The sequence below is a fragment of the Thunnus maccoyii genome, chromosome 23, assembly GCF_910596095.1.
Source record: "Thunnus maccoyii chromosome 23, fThuMac1.1, whole genome shotgun sequence".
Lineage (NCBI taxonomy): Eukaryota > Metazoa > Chordata > Actinopteri > Scombriformes > Scombridae > Thunnus > Thunnus maccoyii.
The window spans coordinates 24999072-25020715 of record NC_056555.1 but is presented as its reverse complement, the minus strand read 5'-3'; the positions used below and the strand labels follow the sequence as shown (position 1 = coordinate 25020715).

The 21644-nt window shown below is 36.1% G+C and overlaps 1 protein-coding gene across 9 annotated transcripts in view; it reads right to left on the bottom strand.

Moving 5' to 3' along the window:
- eps8a (epidermal growth factor receptor pathway substrate 8a) overlaps positions 1 to 21644 on the bottom strand; it is a 49604-nt gene that overhangs the window by 26541 nt on the left and 1419 nt on the right. For 7 of the 9 annotated variants that reach the window (XR_006093846.1, XM_042403066.1, XM_042403069.1 and 4 more), the window contains exons 2-3: positions 4591 to 4678; positions 2325 to 2386 (exon numbers count right to left, since the gene is read on the bottom strand). Coding sequence is in view for 8 of the 9 variants with exons in the window: in XM_042403066.1 (XP_042259000.1) it covers positions 2325 to 2386; positions 4591 to 4655 (127 nt within the window). In the remaining variant the exon portion in view is untranslated. Of the gene's footprint in view, positions 1 to 2324; positions 2387 to 4590; positions 4679 to 7768; positions 7805 to 17046; positions 17129 to 21644 lie in introns of those variants that run through there. The other 2 variants (XM_042403068.1, XM_042403067.1) reach the window with 2 other exon arrangements.

Here is a 21644-nt window from a genome sequence, read left to right as displayed (position 1 = left end):
GACATTTAAAAACACACAACAAAAACACACAGAAGGATTCGACCGGCCAGAAGAGTCTGACTCAGCAGTTTGTTTCCTACATTTAGAGATTTTCTGTAACAGCAAAATATTATTTATTTATTTATTATTATCACACAACAACAGGTCGTAGATTCAAGAAATGTTCTTAAAGTCCAACTGAAAGTTATTCACAACACTGTTTCCCGTTTTGTTTTTATGTTTTCCCGTTTTGAGAAATGCTGTATTTTGGGTTTTGTTGTTGTGTTTTGCACCTCTGGGCCACCGTACGATGCCTGCAGTTATAGTTGCAGTTGTCTTAAATTGTTTCTGACTTTTTCTGAACACGTTCAGCAAAACTAGTTTTTCATGTTTGTGATTACTGAGTTCAGTCTGAACATATTTTTCTGTTTCTGTTGTCAGAATCATGTGATCAGAAATACTTCCTGTTAACCTGCAGCTGCTGCAGATAAAAATCATTATTCTAACATCATGACATCGTTTATTAAATCAGTTTATTAGCAGCTTTAAAATGATCACAGAGAGAGTCTGATGTAAATATAAGAGTTTGGATTTCAGTTGGACTTTGAACGACACAGCAGGGTTTCTGGGGTTTTGGAGGATTGTGGGAGTTTTTGTGCATCTTCAGGGATTAAAAAAAAAGGTTTCAGTGTTTCTTAAACTTACTGAGAGTTTGTGAAAAGAAGCTGTGACTCCATTTGTCCGCGGAAACATCTAAGTGATCAAAGTGATTGATTGATGTGTTTAATGTGTGAATATTTACACTGTTACAGAATCCATATGAACGTTTTCACTATCTGTCCTCACAGCCAAAGATTTATTATTATTCTAAACTATAAAACGTTTTAATCACACTTTGGATTTTTCATATCGTATTTATTCAGTTTACTGTTTGATTTGAAGCAGTAAGTTTCAGTTTCAATGTAAAAATCAGGTGTGATCTGCTTCAGTCTGAAAGATTTGAACTTTACATTTTACATTGTTTAAAAAATGTTTTTCATCTCTGCTGAAACCACAAATATCCTGAAAGAAAGCTGCTCACGTCACAAACTGTGAGAAGAAAAAAATAAAAACGACATGACGAGAAAAACTCAGACAGTTCATGCAGCGCACACACACACACACGCACGCACACACGCACACGCATGCACGCACGCACGCACGCACGCACACGCACGCACACACGCACACACGCACACACACGCGCACACACACACACACACACACACACACACACACAGGTTTGACCACTGTTGGACTGTTAACTCAATATGATGCTAATATTTTTTGTAACTTATTGATATTTATAAAATATCTTATTACATTTTTATTTGTTATTTTATTGTTCATATTTTCTATCATTAATTTTTGTGTGTTTATCCAGACAGAAAACAAACACACACACAGCAGAGCCTGCGGATGTATATATATATATATATATATATAGAGATATATATATATATATATATATATATATATAGATATATATAGATATATATATAGATAGATATAGATATACGTGTGTATATATATATATATATATATAAATAGATATACGTGTGTATATATCTGTATCTATGTTTTATATTTCTTTTGTAAAGCACATTTTATGTCATGAAAGGTGCTCTATAAACAAAGCTTATTATTATTATTATTATTATTATTATTATTATTATTATCATCATCATCATGAACAACGATGTCGGAACAGTAAAGGACCATCAGCTGATCATCACTTGATTATTGATTAGCTGTGTGACGTCATGTTTGATGCGTCTGATCTGAATTATTTGTAGTTTCGTGTCGTTTCTTCACGTCGCTGCTGATGTTAAAAAAACCTCGACTCTAAACTACTGAAGCAAAACATTTACAACAGTTTAGTTAATAATTTCATGTATGAACACACACACACACACACACAAACACACACAAACACACACACAAACACACACAAACACACACAAACACACACACACACACAAACACACACAAACACACACAAACACAAACAAACACAAACACACACTCGGCTCACTTTGACTTTTCTTTTTCTGTTTGGCAGAAGAAGGAAGGAAATAGATTTCCTCTGATGCTGTGAAGGAGGATTAATGAGACATTCACAAACCGTCACCAACATCTCACACAGGAAGACAAACAGCTACAACAAAACACACCGCAGCCAATCAGGAGTCAGAGTTCCTCTCAGCTGCAAACCAACATGATATTAATACTGATCATTCAAACATTTGGCAGCATGAAGACGTGAATCAGACGTGGTGCTACAGAGAGGACGCAGGTGGACTCACCGTACAGAGCTTTGGCACCGGACTTGGCTTTATGTTTGGGAGGTTCAGGAGAGTCGACGCCACTGAGACACAAACAAACAAACAAACAAACATAAACTGATCATTTCAGCAGATCTGAGCTCGTGTTAGCAGGAAAAATTAAAATAAAAAACATAATCAGAGTCGTGTTTATTCAGACAGAAATATGATCCTGACGTCCTTTTTATTTTTTCATCTCTTCAGTTATTTGAACTCTTCTTCTGCTCTCTCATGTCTCCTATTTCCTGTATTATCACTTCCTTATATTACTGTGTATTGCAAATATGCACATAAGACTGATTAACAATCAAATGATCTGTTTCTGATCAGCTTTATTATTGTTATTATATATTTTTCTTCAGTGAAATGTTTGTTATTTTTGCTTAAAAATGACTAAAATTATGATTTTATGGTTAAAAGATTTGATTCTAATGGGACTCAGAGCCATGACGGGTCTTTTATTGTCTGGACGTCAGAGCAGCGTCTCTGTCCGTCTGTAAACATACGAAGACTTCCTGTCAGAGCGGGACGCCGGCCCGTCTGCTCGAGTGTCTCTGACCTCAGTCAGCTTGTGAAACCAGATATTTCCCCACATGTTCACACTCGGCTCATGAATAACCAACGAGAGCTGAGAGACGGACGACAGCAGGACGACGGTAAATACAGAAAACACACACATTCATGGAAGCTGCTCATGACTGTTTAAAGTAACTTCACACATCAGAGGAGATCATGTGACACCCCCCCCCCCCCCCCCCCCTACACCCACCCCCACCCCCGACGTCCATCTGGGACGCCTTGATGTGCAGCTGATCATCTTATTCTGGAGAGGAAACAAACAGGAAGTCCAATTAGCTGCATTAACGGCTTCATCATAAACGATACGACTCGTTGCTCTCTTTCATTTATTATGAATATTATTATTTCTTCATGTCATTTTGCTTGTTATATATTTTCTACACGTCTGTTTGTTCTCTATGTGTTTGTGTAACTGATCAGTTATGTAATGATCTGGTTTTTATCTTTAATAACAAAACCAATACAAATGTCTTGTTTGATCCATGAACAGTCTGTTGATTAAAACTGGACCAACTGTCTTATTGACATGATGACTGAACTTATATCATATAACGGAGGGTCCAGGTTAATAATATAATCATTGAGTTTAAAGACTGATGGACGCTGGCAGGTTGATCAATCAAACGTGAACGGACCATGTTTGAGGCGGTTCTGGTCTCTGGCAGGTTTTGTGGATCCGGTTCTGGTTCACTGACTCGTCCGTCTGCAGCCTGACGTGTGAAATTAGCAACGAGCGATTAAACGAGCGGATCGATTAGTAGCAGAGAGTTCAGTGTTTTATGTTTCGTTACAGACGTCTGCAGTTATTTATTATTATTAAAATGCTGTTAAATGTTTTCTTAGAAAGAAACTGAGCTTAAAAAAAAAAGACTCAAATTAATGTTTAAATTACCCCGAAAACACAAAAACACCTGAATCTGAACTGAGCTGTAATTAAAGATCCTTTAATTAGTTCATTAATACGTAAAACAAACCTTTAAAAACACTGAAATAACACATTCAAGTAGATTTTAAAGGACTTGAACTTATTTTCCACATTATTTAAAATATCTGACGAATCCATTCATGATCTGGTTATTAAAGGATTCTGGTTTACTGACATATTATGGGATGTTTAAATATTAATCAGCTAAATTAACAAACACATTAATGTTTGGAATCTTTTTTAATGGGTTTTAATTGATGATCTGGAGAGTTTAAGGTGGTTTTTCAGGGTAAAAGCTCTTAAACATTACAGTGAACTCTTTCATTTGCATCTCAAAGAAATTACATTTTCTATCAAAGTGCAGATTGAAGGTTCTGATTTATGGATAAATTAATTAATTAAAATACATTAAAGGTTGTTTTAATGGATCATCATAGTTTTAACCTCCTTAAATTTACTGAATAACATCAGAGGCATCCTTTAATTTAAATGAAAATGTGTTATTTACTCAATTTTAAAAAGGTTTTTACCACTTAAAACCTCTTAAAGTAAGCAGATGATCCCTTAAATTTCTTCATCCTATTAGTTAATTTCTCCATTAACCCTTTAAAATCTGGTTGAAATACCTTCATAACGTCACTATAAAAAGGGTGAAGGAGCAGTTTCATCGTGTATATTTAGGCTCAGTTGTGTTTTCAGCACTTTCAAACATGTTTAAAACACGACAGATGATGAAACACTGACTTGATTTGGGCGCCGTAGGAACCGAAGATGCCGGAGGCGAGCGCCGGAGGATCGTACCCGTTCATCCTGCTTCACAGTGGACAGTCAGCTGGAAACCAACACAGACACATGAGGGGTCAGTCATCAGTTCATCAGTCTCACATTCATTAAAGTCTGAAACACACAGCGACGAACGTGTGTTCATGTTCTGAAGACACGCAGCATTTATACATCTGATCACAGAAACAACACTTAAAGATTAAAAAACAGTGTGAATTACACTTCCTTCCTACCAGTGTGCATCAATAATCATCACATGTTGAAGTTTCCTTCAGTATCTCAGCAGACAGCAGCTGATTCACACCACTTTAACAGAGACTATTTGACTAAATGTGAATAAATATCCACTAAAAGACGTCACGTCGAGCTCACACACACACACAACTCACTGAATCCAGTTTACAAGAGAAAACATTTTATAATCCAATAATCAGATTGGTGGACGTTTGCTAAAAGACAGTTTATATGTAAAATACGTTGATATAAACGCTGCTGCCTGCGTCTCATTAACAGATCATTAACACACCGGCGGTGAAATGTCACATCCAGGCTGAAATTAAAAAGGCTTCGATACAAAAGCGTCTCTGAGGTGACTGGTGAGCAGGCCGAGAGTGTGAGTGTGAGTGTGAGTGAGTGTGTGTGTGTGTGTGTGTGTGTGTGTGTGTGTGTGTGTGTGTGTGTGTGTGTGTGAGATAATAACACTGTATGTACAGTGCAGCCGTGTGTGATTGCTTTTCCCACAGCTCCATGTTTTCCTTCATCTTTTATTCAGCTGGGACTCACTCAGACTCCATTTTGGTGTCCATATCCATGACGACAACAGCAACAACAGGCAGGACTGTGAGTGAAAACCTGTGAGGCGACGACGAGGGAGGAACAGCTCAGCCTCACGTCTGACTACAATCTATCAGAGATTCATCAATGAAATATAATAAATATATTTAGAAGATTTCAAGTGTTGATCAGAAATCTGCAGCGACGTGAATCTGAATGATTTTCTGTTTCACTGATGTTCAATTTATTTCATGTATAACGATCAGCTGATCGATCAATATTTACACTCAATAAACTTTTATTCTTTCTGAAGGGAGACGAAGTCTGTCAGCTGATTGATGTGTTAAACTACAGTTAAACTACAGTTAAACTACAATTAAAATATAGTTAAACTACAGTGAACTACAGTTAAACTACAGTTAAACTACAGTTAAATTACAATTAAAATACAGTTAAACTACAGTTAAACTACAGTTTAACTACAGTTAAAATACAGTGAACTACAGTTAAACTACAGTTAAACTACAGTTTAACTACAGTTAAACTACAGTGAACTACAGTTAAACTACAATTAAAATACAGTTAAACTACAGTGAACTACAATTAAAATACAGTTAAACTACAGTTAAATTACAGTTAAACTACAGTTAAAATACAGTTAAACTACAGTGAACTACAGTTAAAATACAGTTAAACTACAGTGAACTACAGTTAAACTACAATTAAAATACAGTTAAACTACAGTGAACTACAGTTAAAATACAGTTAAAATACAGTTAAAATACAGTGAACTACATTTTAACTACAGTTAAACTACAATTAAAATACAGTTAAACTACAGTGAACTACAGTTAAACTACAGTTAAAATACAGTTAAACTACAGTGAAAATACAGTTAATCTACAGTTAAAATACAGTTAAAATACAATTAAACTACAGTTTAACTACAGTGAACTACAGTTAAAATACAGTTAAACTACAGTTAAAATACAGTTAAACTACAATTAAACTACAGTTTAACTACAGTGAACTACAGTTAAAATACAGTTAAACTACAGTTAAACTACAGTGAACTACAGTTAAACTACAGTTAAACTACAGTGAACTAGTTAAAATACAGTCTAAAGCTCAATTGACAGAAAATTCATCTGCAACCATTTTGATAAATAATCATTTAAGTAATTTTTTAAAGCAAAAACAAAGAATTTGCAGGTTTCAGCTCATCAAAAGTGATAATTTAATGTTTTTCTTTGTCATTTACAATATAAACTAAGTACGCTGCAACTGTTTATTTTCATTATTGATTAATCGGCAGATTATTCTCTCGTTTAATCATTTGGTTTATAAAACATCAGAATAATAATAATAAAATGTCTTGTCATCTGATCAATAATCTAAAATCTAAATATGTTCATTTTACTGTCACATGACAGAAAAACATTGAGTCATCAAGTGAGGCTGAAACCAGCAGATTTTAGAAGTTTTCCTTAAAAGATGAAAAAGAAGCTGCGGATTAATTTTCTGATGATCAATTAATTGATTAATTGATTAATCGTTGCAGCTCTTCGTTTCCTCCTTCAGTGTAAAGTTCATTCTCACTGCAGCTTCAAGTCTCCACATCAACTGTCAGTTTCATACTGAACCCTGATTGGCTCCAGACTAGCTGTGATGTCATAAATCCTGCAGGTGTTAAACTGAGATTTAAGATGAAAACAAACAACAAACACTGTTTTTCTTCTAAATCGCTGTTGACTATGAGGATTATTTATTCCTAATATTCAAATTATCTCAAATTATTAAGCAGTAAAAGTATTTTGTCACATTCAGACACGTTGTGATAAAACAGCATCAAACACTGACTGCAGTCAGTCTGACACAGTAGAGTCTCTGCTGCCAGACGCCATGGAAACGATGGATGAACCACACAAACACAAACAAACAGCTGATTCATTTCTGCATCAGTTTCTAATCTGATTTTATTAAAAGTGTTTCTGTATCTCAAATTAGTTCAATGTTAAAATGATGAAGAAACGTTGAATTTTTAACAAATATATACATTTCTTCATTTATATGAGTTTAAAGCTTCGCTTACGACGACGTTCCTTAAAGTCAGAATATGAAAGTTGTGGATTATATAAACACACCTGAGTCCTGCAGCTGTAAACACTCACACATACAACATATCTGAAGGGCAGCAACTCTGTCACTAAATAAAATACACAAATCTTCACATATCACACGTTTACATACATGCATGTGCTGTAACTAAGCATTAGAAACAAGTTATTGATAAGCCGAGTTTTAAGAAGTGATTTCAACTGAACTGGTGAGTTTTAGCTCCTCCAGCTGGTGGATCCAGACTCACCTCGACTCTTAAATCTGCTGCTTTAATCTGAACTTCCTGGAAAACAAGATTACGCTCAAATTAAACACAAAGTCCACAGAGATCTCTGTCACATCCAAACCCTGCTATTCATTAAGTCTCATCATGTTATTGACTGTGAGACGTATGAACATGTTTCAGCTGGTTTCCTCTGACAGACGTTAGCGTTGTTGTTGTTTCAGATTTATCACTGTTTGCTCTGGGAGGAGACTGACATCTACTTCCTGTTTCACTAAATCCTAAAGGAGACACAAACTGAACCAGATATCAACTCACTGCTACGGCTGCAGAGTGTGTGTGTGTGTGTGTTACAGTGTGTGTGTGTGTGTGTGTGTGTGTGTGTGTTACAGTGTGTGTGTGTGTGTGTGGGTGGAGGAGCTGCAGACGGACCGATGGGTCATGTGGCAGCTTTACTGGGATCAGGAAGGTGGAGTAACTTTATATGTCGTCTCTTATGAACAAGAGGTTAAACTATCACTTATCTTTTGTTATTGTTATTAGGGACCGAGCCCAAAAGGCAGACTGTTAAACAGTAGCTCTCTGCCTGAGGGCGAGGACTCCTATTGTTTTTCGTGTGTTTGTTTCTTTCTTTATTATTATGCCACTTAAACCCTAAATTTGACCCCCTATTCATGCTCAAAAACTCACCAAATTTGGCATGCACATCAGGTCTGGTGAAGAATTTGATAAAATTTAAAAATTAACCCCTAAAGTGCCAAAATGCACTCTCTAGCTCCAGAGATCAAATCAAAACTCAATTATTCATCTCATCAAGACCTACAAATCACACACTGACACCCCTGACCTAAATCCAACAGGAAGTCCGCAATCTCACTTTCAAAATAAGACTTTGCCCCAATTTTAATAGATGACTTATGACACTGTGCTGAAAAAAGTTGTTAAAACTTTGTAATAACTCGAACGGTTTGGATTTTATAAGCCCTGAAAGTTGCAGTGCCACATCACCCTTACAATGTAAACCAATGGGGAGGCAATCTATGGGCATGAACTTTGTGTCAAACAGAGGCTTCTGACGTCTAAACTATAAGTCTGACCACTTTCAAACCTGTATCAATGGATTCGCCACGAAATTTCCTACTAAAAATTACTACACCTGACAGTACACGTCAATCAAACTTTCAAAATAAAAGCACACCACACTTATAAGAAATATCCCTCATTTTTAAAAATGATCTGATCCTGACGGGCCAGAGTGCGAGGTCCCGACCAACGCTGCTTACAGCTTTAATTATTATCATCATCATCATCATCATCATCCATAAATTCTTTATTTGATGAGAACATGTGTTTCTGTGTGTTGCTGCCTTCATCTCTGGTTGGTTTTGGTCTCGACTGTCATCAGATTTATTGATCGTTTCCATTCTGGAAACTAAAAACAGATTTTCTATTGAATCTCAATCTGTCAACACTTCTCTCTTAAAAGTCTTTTATCTGGTTTTTATTCTGTCTTTTTAACTTATCTTCATCATATTTGATTGTGTTTTATTATAAATATTGTTGCATTGATGCTGCAGAAATAATCTTATTCTTCTCTCTTTCTTTGTAACGTCTGCTTTGAAAGGAGTTATTGACATAAACCTTATAAATCTATAATAGAGTTTTATATATTCTGTTAATACTGTGGCTGCAGGTCAGGCTGCATTAGATGCATTAAACTTGAGCATAAAGAGATGATGTGATGTCACTAACTGTTGGATTTTATAATTATTCTGCTGTACGTCGTCATGACAACTTCAGCTCAGTTTTGTGTTTTTGTGATAGTTTTGTTCTAAACAGGCGTTTTGTTTGGTGTTGTGGTGACGTTTTAGTCCACTTATCCTTAAACATATCTTCTTCTTCTTCTTTTGTTTATTAGTATCACTTTTCCAACCGGAGCTCCAACATCTGACAACTTTTCTATCTGCAGTAACGTGACGGCGATGTGTCCGAGTCTGATTCAACTGTTATTCAGTAAAATAAAGCTTTAATGTCCCCGAAGGCTCAAAAACAGCCGACAACAATAAGTAAAAACCCACAACGTACAATAGAGACACACACAAGTACACAGAGAGTCACCGTCTGGTTTTGTTAAAAAGCCGACAGCTGATGGAGGAAAAGAGCTCGCCTCTGATTGGTTACACCTCCACCATGAGAGCAGCCAATCAAACTCAGCGCGTGAAGGCTGCTGGGAGTCAAATAACAAGATCAATAACTTTACAGCAAACATTCACACCAACAGATCAATCAGAGTGAACGATCTGCTGTAAACATCTTATTATATTATTACATCTTTATATTCATCATTTCTCCTGTTTGATGAAACATAGAAATATAACTAACCATCATTCAGCACGTAGCCGCACGCAGGAGGATACAGGATGGAAATGTCAGTTACCGTGGAAACACTAAACAGCCGCGGTGCTGTGTGTGTGTGTGTGTGTGTGTGACTGTGAGGCGTTTCCGTGGCAACGCAGGAGCGAACACAGAGCTGAGAGATCAGTGTGGGTGTGTGAAGACGCTGCCACCGTCGGTCAGTGAGAGAAAAGGAGGAGGAGGAGGTGGAGTCATGTGATCGTCTGTGATGTCACTCAGCAAACACAGGTGTTACTGTGCAGGTGACTCAAAACACACACACACACACACACACACACACACACACCCACACACACACCCACACACACACCTAACACACTTATTCCTGGAGTCGTTTCAGGAATTTCTTCAGTAAAAACATTTTCTGCTTTCAGCTCAAACGTGATGATTTAATGTTTTATAATCGATCACATGTTTGATGATCACAATGAGTTCATGAACCCGTCAACATCACACACAAACATGTAAACAAACATGTAAACAAGCAGTGCCTGACTGGGTTCATGAATCAGCTGTTTGTTCACCAGGAAGTGAATCTGATTCACTTTATTTATTTACTGTAATAAAGATTTTAAAAATTCTTTTGTGTCATATAACTGTGTAGTATCTTAATTACTCAACATATAAACTGATGTCTGGTTGCCCAGCAACCACGTTAAAAGTTAGTACTGAGCTCTGCCAGACTGAAGTTAATCATTAATTATTATTAGGGACTACTGTAAAACCCTGTTGTTGTTTATTTACTGTTATTGTTGTTTTTCATGCCTTCTTCATTATTACAGGACCTAAATTTGACCCCCTAAACGTGCTCAAAAGGTCTGGTGAAAAATTTGATAAAATGTAAAAATTACTTTTTGATGATCATTTTTGGTGATTGCTGATATATGCACATATTTTTCCCACTTTGCTGAGGAAACTATTACACATGCGAGCATAGATTATACTGAGTATGATCAAAAAAAGACAACATATGATAGAAGAACTGAGGAAGAGGAGTTCAGGAGCTCAGTATTAAACTTTAATGACCCTGTCAAGTAGGAGCAGCAGCAGTTTTTGGGTTTGACAGAGGAAGTTGCTTTAACTTTATTGTAAATGCTCCAGTCAACACCAAACTTTACATGTTTGATAAGAGTCCCGTCCTGAACACGTCCTCATGACAATGTTCAGTCAGTGATGCTGAACAGCGCCCCCTTTGAAATTGCAGTGAAGCAGCTCCAGCAGCAGGTAAAACAGTGGACAGAGGAAGTGATGTTTATCTCCTTCTTGCACCGTCTGAGAACAGCCGGGTCTGAAAACATCTACATGCCCGTCACAGAAGACCCTCGACTGCGCCGCCGCCCGACGTGCACAAAGCTGCGAAGGCCTGTTCAACGCTGCTTACAGCTTTAATTATTAATTATTATTGAAAAACAAATCAAACTACCCTGAGAAATAACTTGAAATGATTTGTTTCCCGTTTATTAATATTTTATTTAAAATGATGAACAGATTAACTGATTGACAGAAAATTAACCTGCAACACATTTGATAATCGATTCATTGTTTTAATCATTTCCTGAAGAAAAAAAAATACAAAAGAAATGATCTGATTCAGTTTCTCTAATGTGACCTGATTATTGATCAAGAAAATGATCTGCAGACGTATCAATAATGATCATTTCTAATTTTAAGATCGATACAACAGTCAACTCTTCATTAAAGACTGAAATCTTGGTCCTGACGTCAGTCGTCAGTGGAGTGTTTGATCTGAAGGTGTGACCAGTTAAAGTTTAACTGATGTTCAAACAGACTTTATGACTCACAGCAGGAACTTTGTTTAACTGCAGTTTCACCTGCGACACAAAGAATCAACTGATTTATGTCTCAGTCAGCTCTGATTTACACTTTCATACATTTAAAGCATCATCAATGATATAAAATCAGTATCGTGTGTGTTCATCAAAGCTGATATATCTGACTAAAAACCCGTCAGTGAGTCTCACCGCTGCACTGGGTCACATGTTCCTTCATCACGTTAGTTTATTAATAACTGCATCATGTTGTCAGTCTCCAGAGAGAGGTTCTGTGTACGGCAGACGCTACTGAGCATGTGCAGGAACGCGGTTCTGTTTACAGCAGCTTGTTGTCTGAGTTTAATTAATAAAAGCATGAAAACATGTTGATTGATTACTGTAAACAGACCTGTATTCCTGCACATGCTCAGTAGCGTCTGCCATACACAGAACTACTCTCACTTTAATGTTTAACTATATTATAAAGTAATATCAGAGTTAATGTTATAGTTCAATCTTTAGTCTCTATTCTCAGTTATTATTATTATTCTTTTATATTTCAGCCTGTTTTAACTATTTTTGTATAATTTTGTTTGTTTTGTAGCCGCGGCGACGTCGTCCTGAGACGAATAAAAACACGAGCGTCTGTATCCGTCATCTAAACGTCACCACGGTTACACTTTCACATCTATTTATTCAAACAAAGCGGCAGCAGAGTCTCAGCTGCTGTCCTACAGAGGAAAGTAAAGAGGATTGGTAAGAAGATTTACATCCATGTGGTCAGCACACACACACACACACACACACACCTAATCCCTACCTTCCTCCTCCTCCTCCTCCTCCTCCTCATCCTAAAGGATCCTGAACAGCAGAAACACTGAAGCCTGTCTGTTGATCCACTATAAACACACTTAAACATGTACATTTCAGTTCCAAATGACAAATACAATCATGTTCTTATTAATCACTAAACAATAAGCAAAACTACTTTTCTCTTCCATCAATCTGTGTAAATCTGAGGTTTCAGCCTGATGAATGTCAGCTGTTCACTGAGGTTTCATCATCATCATCATCATCATCATCATCATCGCCTCTAAACTGTCCTGTTCTGCTCCGTTTGTGGACGAGTTTCATTCACAGAAAAGTTCCCCAACAGTGCGAAGCAGAGTGAGAAAGCAGCAGACGTGTATTAAAGCAGCTCTGTGACAGAAATAAACAGTGAAGGCTTTGATATAAACGTCTTTCTATAGTGAAGCGCCGCGTGACTAATACCAGGCGTCATGTGACCGTCAGAGATATTAGAGAGAAGATCACAGCAGACAGTTACTCTGAATGTAGATTCAACCGAACTCTGCAACATTTACAACATTCCTGTCATTCCTCCACTGATTTTATATCAATTTATCATCTTGAATGGAACGTTCGTACCTCACGTTGAGACTGAAAGACGACGGTGACGAGTCAGTCGATCTCCTCACACTGACTGAAGTTCTGCTGAAGATGTTAAAGATTCCAAACAAAACTCACTTCATCAATAAAAATGACTCCTCATTTACAGATAACAACCTTCAACCTCTCCTCCTCATTATCATCATCATCATCATCAAAACAAACCACATGCCAGCTGACTGGAAAAAAAAAAACAAAAAAAAACGGCAGAAACAGGAAGTGACAGGGCTTATGGGAAATGTGGTCTTAACATGAGAATCACAATTCTTTCAATTTCTGCAATTTTACCATAAAAAAACAAAACAAAAACAAACAACACATCAAACTTTGTAAACAGCACCAGAGGTTTTGAGAAAAGCTGCTTAAAAATCAAGAATTTTTAATAATAATTAAAAGCAACAACCACAAAAAAAACTCAGCGAAGTGGAGAGACGGAGCGGACGATGCTGCAGAGACATCAGCACATCAGGTGATGATGATGATGATGATGATGATGATGATGGTAACTGACATTACGACACATGGAACCATTAACAGTCCTGTGAATCAGATGTTTGCAGACAAACATCACTGTGATGATTCTCAGGTGGATTTATGGAGGTTTACTGCTGATGACATCAGAGATAATGATGTAACCAGGAAGTGTAAATCACACTGAATGATGTCAATATGTGTTTTATGTGTGTGTGTGTGTTCAGATGTGACTCAGTTATGACTCTGAGAAGGACAAACTACCATCAGAGCTTCAGTTGTATTTTAGCTAGATGTTTTTATACTGCACATTCAAACATAACTCAGCCTTTCATTCTAACTATTTCCACTCAAGTTAAAGTTTATAAATCCTCCTTTAAGCTCTCTGGACGTTGTGTCTTTGTCTCCCGGTTCACTGTGGAAACCCTGCTATTGATTTAGTGATCGGGGACATGTGACGGCTGCAGTGTGATAACGAGGCTGAGAGAAGAATGAGAGCAGACTGATTAATTTGCTGATTGGAAGCTGCTGTCAGGATCGAGGCCACAGATCTCTGCCGGGAGCTCACACTCATTTATCTCACACTAACCTACATACAGCAGCAGCAGCAGGAAGGACGCTAACGCTGCTTCACTCACAGCCGAACATACTGGTTACACTGGTAAACACATGAATACAATGGTAAACACATGAATACACTGGTAAACACATGAATACACTGGTAAACACATGAATACACTGGTAAACACATGAATACACTGTAAACACATGAATACACTGGTAAACACATGAATACACTGGTAAACATGTCAAACTGTTGAAGGAACAGCGCCACATTTAAATGAAGTCTTCTTGTTGGATTTATCTGGATTTAAGAGTTTTTTATGCCTTTATAATAATAACAACAACAACAACAACAACAACAACAACAACAACAGGGACAGTGTAGATATGACAGGAAATGGAGGGAGGGATAATAATAATGAAAAGAAGAAGAATCAGGTGGGCTGAGCCCGTCTAATCATACTTTATATGTTCTGAAACACATGTTAACTAAAATAGGCCATTACAGCCATACTGGTCTGAATGCACCAGTTTAATCATACAGGCCTCATGTATCATGAGGTAATCAGTGCTGTGTGTGTGGACAGAGGTACATATAGTCTGAAGCAGCATCTTCACACACGCAAAAAACAACTATAAAACAAAACCCAATAAACAATAATATTATTATATGATGTAATATTAAAGGTCGGGCTGCTGGGCTAAAACATGTTTTTTCTAAATGCCAAAAATAATTGCAAATATCCATTTATTGGGAAATCAACAGCGTTTGGGAGCCTCTGCTTCGAAAGTTAAAGTTAACGTCTGTGTCGTTGCCATGGAAACTGCAGGTAGCGTAACTGCTTTTAAGGAATAGAGCTAATAGGAAAAGGTTAACAGGAAGTTGTCAGTGTGGCGGTAAATGTCAGTTAATAAATGCTTCTGTCGTTTCTGACTGCTGGGAAAGTGTTAGCTCCGATGTTAGCAACAACGCGTTAGCCTAGCCTAACGACGCTAAACAGAGAAATCTACTAAAGACATAAACACCTTTTAAAATTTAAAACCTTAAAATTTACCAAACAGCATTAAAATGATCTGATACTTTATAAATTCTAAGATGTTTTTCCCAAAAACAAAATTTAAAAAAAAATTACTTTATTTACATTTTATACCTTAGAAACTGCTTTAAATTTAGTTCAGTTGAGTAGAAAATTCAGCTTTAATGTTACAGATTTAGAACATTTTAAGAGTTTTTACCTCTTATTAGTCCCAATTCTAGCTGAGTGAGGCTAATTCATGTGATTTAAATGTCAGCCTGTTGTTTTGAAGACGTATTTCTGTGCTGAGGTCGGTTACAGCTGTTGAGAAAGTGACAGTTTCATCACCTCTGGGTGTCAATAATCCATATTCATCCACTCTGATGCTGCTATCGACTGTAATCTGCAGCTGTGACTCCATGTTCTCAATCTGACCTGCTCTGATACGATCCGCTCAATCTGACTCTGGTGCTGCTGTACAAACACCACACATCCACTAATAATAACAATAATAATAATAATAATAATAATAGTAAAACTGCTGATCACATCTGAGGGTTATTGATCTCTGAGCAGTATAAACACAGACTGATTTAACTTTGAATTAAATACACTTAAACATTAAAATAAGAGATTAAAGATATTAGAAAAGTGAGATTAACCCTTTAAATACTGATCAGGTCAAGTTTGACTCACAGTAAAAACACCCTGAACATCTTTATTTCAGCCTGAATGTACAAATTTGTTTTATTTTTGTACATAAAAAAGGTGTTTAGTTGTCAAATTGGAGAATTCATTTAATATTTATATTTAATTTTGTTTTTCTCCATAAAGAAAACTCTGATTTATTGATGACTGATGAGGTTTATGAATTAAAAAATAGATTTGTGGTTAAAGACTAATTATGAAGGGAAACAGTCAGAATATGAACAGTATGATGAAGTTCTATTATATATTTTATTATATATATTTCAGAATATATACGCCAACTGAGCAAATATTTGAAGTTCAGGGACGACTTAAGAGATTTTACCTATAACCTTTTAGTCTTTCAGCTGTGTTTAACTGATTAAAAATAACTTCATATATTACAATCTGTTCAATATTTGTTTAAATCCCAAAAAAAATGTTAAATTTAACCCTTAAAAACCTCTTTAAATTTAACAAACAACATAAAATCCATCCATTAATTTATACATTAAAAACAGTCATGATTTTTCATTTATAAAAAAAAGAGTTTTTACACCTTAAAAACTCTTAAAATCAATTAAAAGACGTATTAAAAAGCCTGAACAAGTCAGAGTCTGTTCATTATTGATTACATGATGAAGTTATTTTGTGTGTTGTGTTTAAAACTGTTTAAAACAGTAACTGAGAGTCAGAGCTGAAATATTTATACTATATTTTCCATCAGTGAGCAGCGTTCATGAAACATGAAGCAGCAGATCAAACAGATCAAACAGAGTTCACAGTAAGACTATAAATAACTTGGTGAGGTCACAGCGAGACGTCATCGAACCTTCAAAACAACAACAGACTCTCCGATTCTAATTAGCTCGTTACAGAAGCTTCGTCTTCACACGAGAACGTTGAAACTGTGAAAATAAAAACCGACCTGATGTTGCGTCCGGACTGCAGCGGCGATCAGAGTCTCAGCAGCTTCATGTCTGACAGATTATTACTGCTGCTGCCGCTCGTCCTTCTCCGGGATTGACCAGCTTAAGCCTCTAATTAATGACTCGTTATGAGCAGGTGGAGGGGGCGGGGCTTACGGATCAGCTGACAGGTGTCTGTTCAGAAACCTGCTGCTTCGAGTCAACTTCTACTCTCCTCACAGACACCTGAAGGAGCTGCGTTGATCACGATTATCACCATTATTCTCATTATCAGTTGATCAGTTTTTTATTTTATTGATTTTCTTGAAGATGTTGAAGTTTTGAGGAATTTTACTGAAGTAAAAGCAGCATAAAAATACTCCATTACATTAAAAATATGACTTATAAAAAAAAGTTCAGCACTGATATCTGACTAATATATAAATAGAAATATTCAGATTTTTGACTCTGATCAACAGAAAAAGAGAATTTAATCACTCAAAGATTTTCATGAATTATAAATATATTAATATATAAATATGTGTATTAATATTGATCAGAAACTATTAAAGCTGAAACGATTATCAACAGAAAATCAATCAACTGTTTTGATAAATGAGAGAATTTGTTTTATTACTGTTTGCTGGTCAGTTCAGACCTTCTGATGTTTTATTGATCAAATGATTCAACTGATTAATCAATAATAAAAACAATCGTTACTAAATGAACAGAATAAACAGAAAGAACATTGATCAGCTTACAGATTTATTTTAACGTGTCCTTATTGATCAATCTGCTGATTATTTTCTCCATTAATCGATCAATAATTTTGCTTTTAAATAAATGACAAACGATTGATTATCAATATATTTACAGATTTCTTTTCTGTCGATCGACTGATCGATTGTTTCGGCTTCAGTTTGCCGTCAAACATCAGACGAGAGAATCTTGATTGATCTGAAACTAACCATCATTTCATTTATTGATTGATCTGCTGATTAGTTTTCACAGTTAATCAATGAATCATTTGGAAGATGAAAGAAAAGTTCTCCAGATGTTTTATTTCATCACTGAATCAGCTGATTGATTCATTGACATTTAAGCAACTATTCAGATAATCAATCAGTCGTTTATTGTTTCTTTTCTTTTGTCACATGGATCAATAAACTGAATATTTTGGGGTTTTGATGATCAATCAAACGAAACACGACGTCTGAAGTCGACTTTTTTCACATTTTTTTATTTTATAAAGCAAAACTAATCGATCAATACTGAAAATATAAAACACTCCGTTTATTTTCACATTAAAGACCTCGCCGGTGTGAGTCGTGACATCATCATCATCATCGACGAAGAGCAGCCGACAGGAAGCAGAACGAACCTCCGACACCGATCAGCTGATAGCGGATCTATCGCTGTGTTTATCAGCTGATCGGTAAGTGTGAGCTCGTCTATAAAGTGATTTGTTTGTTTTTATTATCACACGTCTGCTTGTTTACTCCTCCTGTATTTTCGCCGTATCAGCGAGTCAAAGTCCTTCAACGTGTGAACACACGAGTTTCACCATCAATTCATCTGCTGATAATTATCACAAAGTGAAGATTTATTTCCTGTCTGATGCAGAAAAACATTCAATCTTCACATTTTAGATTGTTTTGCTTTAAAAAGTGACTAAAACTATATTTCATATATCAAAATAATTACTGGTTCATTTTCTGTTAATCAATTTATTGATTGATCTTTAGTTGACAGCAGTCAAAACCCATAAATATCCATAAATATCCATAAATATCCAGTTCACCATCATACGACACAGAAAAACCTCCAGAACTTCATATCTGAGAAATGAGTCGAGCACGATTATTAGTTTCATTATTGATTAATTGTTTTGTCAATAAAATGTCTGAAAGTTAAATCTGACGTCAGTTTATTGTCACATATGAGACAGAAAAGCATCAAATCTTCAGATTTGAGAAGCTGAAAGCAAAAAGTTTTAACATTTTTCCTTCAAAAAGTGACTAAAACAATTATTCAATTATCAATCTGTTGATCAACTGATCAATAAATCTTTGCAGCTCTAGTTATGAGTTCATGTTGGAAAATGACTCACTATGTTGTTATTGGATATTAAATATCAATAATCTAGTATTGATCTAATTTGGAACAATATGATCATATCAGCATGATACGATCACATGAAGAGATTATTGATTTACTGCATCGATCAATAATCTGAAGCCTCAATCTGATGCAACGACGTCAACTCAGCTGCTCCAGTTTCAATCCCATAATTCTCTACGAGCTGCACCTGGCAGGCGCGGTTACATCACCGTGTCGTCATGGTAACCAACGTTAGACAAACAAACATCAACAGTAACGTCTGTCGAGCTCCTCAGAGGACGAACCTGCTGACTCTAATCGATCAGGTCGACTGAACATATATTGATTTGATTGATTGATTCATGTTGCCGTCAGGATGAGCTGGAATAACTTTCATTATCGATTAATCTGACAATGATTTTATTGGTTTATCTCTAAAATGTTTTTGATTCATTAAAGTCAAACGTGTCACATGTCTTAATCCAACGTCTCAAAACCCAAAACGTTCACTTTACTGTCACCAACGACTACAAAACATCAAACCTTCACATCAGACGCTGAAACTGAAACTTTTGGCGTTTTTGCTTTAAAAAATGACTAAAACAATAATTCAGTTATTAAATTAGTTGCAGGTTTTTTACCAATCAACTAATCAATAAATTGACTACTTATAATAACTTTGATCCTCCGACTCTTCGTCTAGCGCCACCATCTGGTCAACGTTTACTTTCCTTTATTTTCCCATCAGCCTCAGCTGTACTTTGTGTTTACTGCTAATTAGCAAATGCTAACATGCTAACACTATACCTACGTGACATGAACATGCATGTTAGCATGCTGTTAGCGTTTAGCCTCACAGAGGAAGTCTGTAGACTTTGAGAGCTGCAATGATTAATCGATTAGCTGCAAACTGTTTAATTAATCAACAATTATTTTGATATTTTATTAATTGTTTTGAGTCAAAAAGTCCAAATTTTCTGATTGCAGCTTCTTAAATGTGAATATATCCTGGTTTCTTTCATCTCTATGACAGTAAACTGAAGATCTTTGAGTTGTGGACAAAACAAGACATTTGAGGACGTCGTCGTGGAAACACTGATCAATATTTTTCACCATTTTCTGATATTTTATGGACCAAACAACTAATCAATAATAACAACAATCATTAGTTGCAGCTCTCCTCTCAGTCTAATTAACATCTGATGGATAAAACAGTCAAATTAAATACTGGTTTAGAATCAGGATTTTGACTTGACTTTGAGGACGTTCCAGATATTTTGAGTTCAGTTCAGGATCTGAATCAATGGTTAGAAAAAAAAAGAAAAACCAGCCACAGCAAAGACCCTGAGGGCAGAAAAACATCCAGAAATAGTCTGTCAGTCCTTCAGGAGAGCAGCTGGAGGGATGTTTCCCATGAAGAAACACAGTCAGTCTGCGGACTTTAATCCTTCACTATCTGACTCAAACAGGAAACGGCTTTCCATCAAAATGCAGCAGAAAACACAACAACAGTCGGCTCAAAGGTCCTGCGAGCGTTTAGTATCTGCAAACGTAGTTTTCTAAGAGCCTGATGACCTTTCACCTCCAGAGAAACAGCTAACGGCACTAAATTCAACACTGAGCAGGTGGTAAAAGGATTTAGGTCATGTGAGCTCTGATGACATCACAAATAAACTAATACAAAGTGATAAATGATCAATAATCTGAATATTCTGACAGGAGAGTCCAAATTCAGAAATAAAAAATGCACTTCCTGATTTGGAGCTTTAATTTAACTAAACCGTCCAATAAAATTCGGTTAACATAACTCGCCATCACCCACCATGATGTCACATTAAAAAACTAAATGGAATAAAATGAGAAATGATTTAAATGTATATAATCACACAAAAACAAGTGAAATCCTGCAGAGACTGGTTATTAGTGGTGGTATTAATATATTAGATGATACAAATACAATTCAAGCTGATTTTGTCACTAATTATTATCAATAAAAGTAACAGATGGTAACGTCCCAAAAAAACAAACCTGACCTGGTTGGTTGCTATGATGAAGGAAGTAAACGGTTATCTGTTTCCGGTCGCCATCTTTGTTTCGGTCAAGACGCAACTTTAAATTATTATTGTGAATATGTTTACTACGTGCTTTCAGAGTCAAGTTAGGTAGTTTTAGAAGACTTTAATGTAAACGTGTGAATTATAGAAAAGGTACAAAGTGAGTTATCTCACCTGAGACCTGCTCTTCTCATAACACCAATTACCTGGAGAGGTCACAGAGGGGCCAAACTAATGAGCTGCTGCCGCCAATTAACATCTGTCTCCTCTCAGGAACAAACCTTCTATACTTTAACATCAATATACATGAATGTGGGTCAGCTTTAAGGAGAATAAAAAGATTTCAATCAAACAAAACGGAGCGACATGTTGATTTTCAGAGTATGTTCAGCTGTGGAGTAGGCTATTCATCTTCATCAGCCGTGAAAACAGCTCGGCAGGAATGTTTTTATTCATTCATTTTA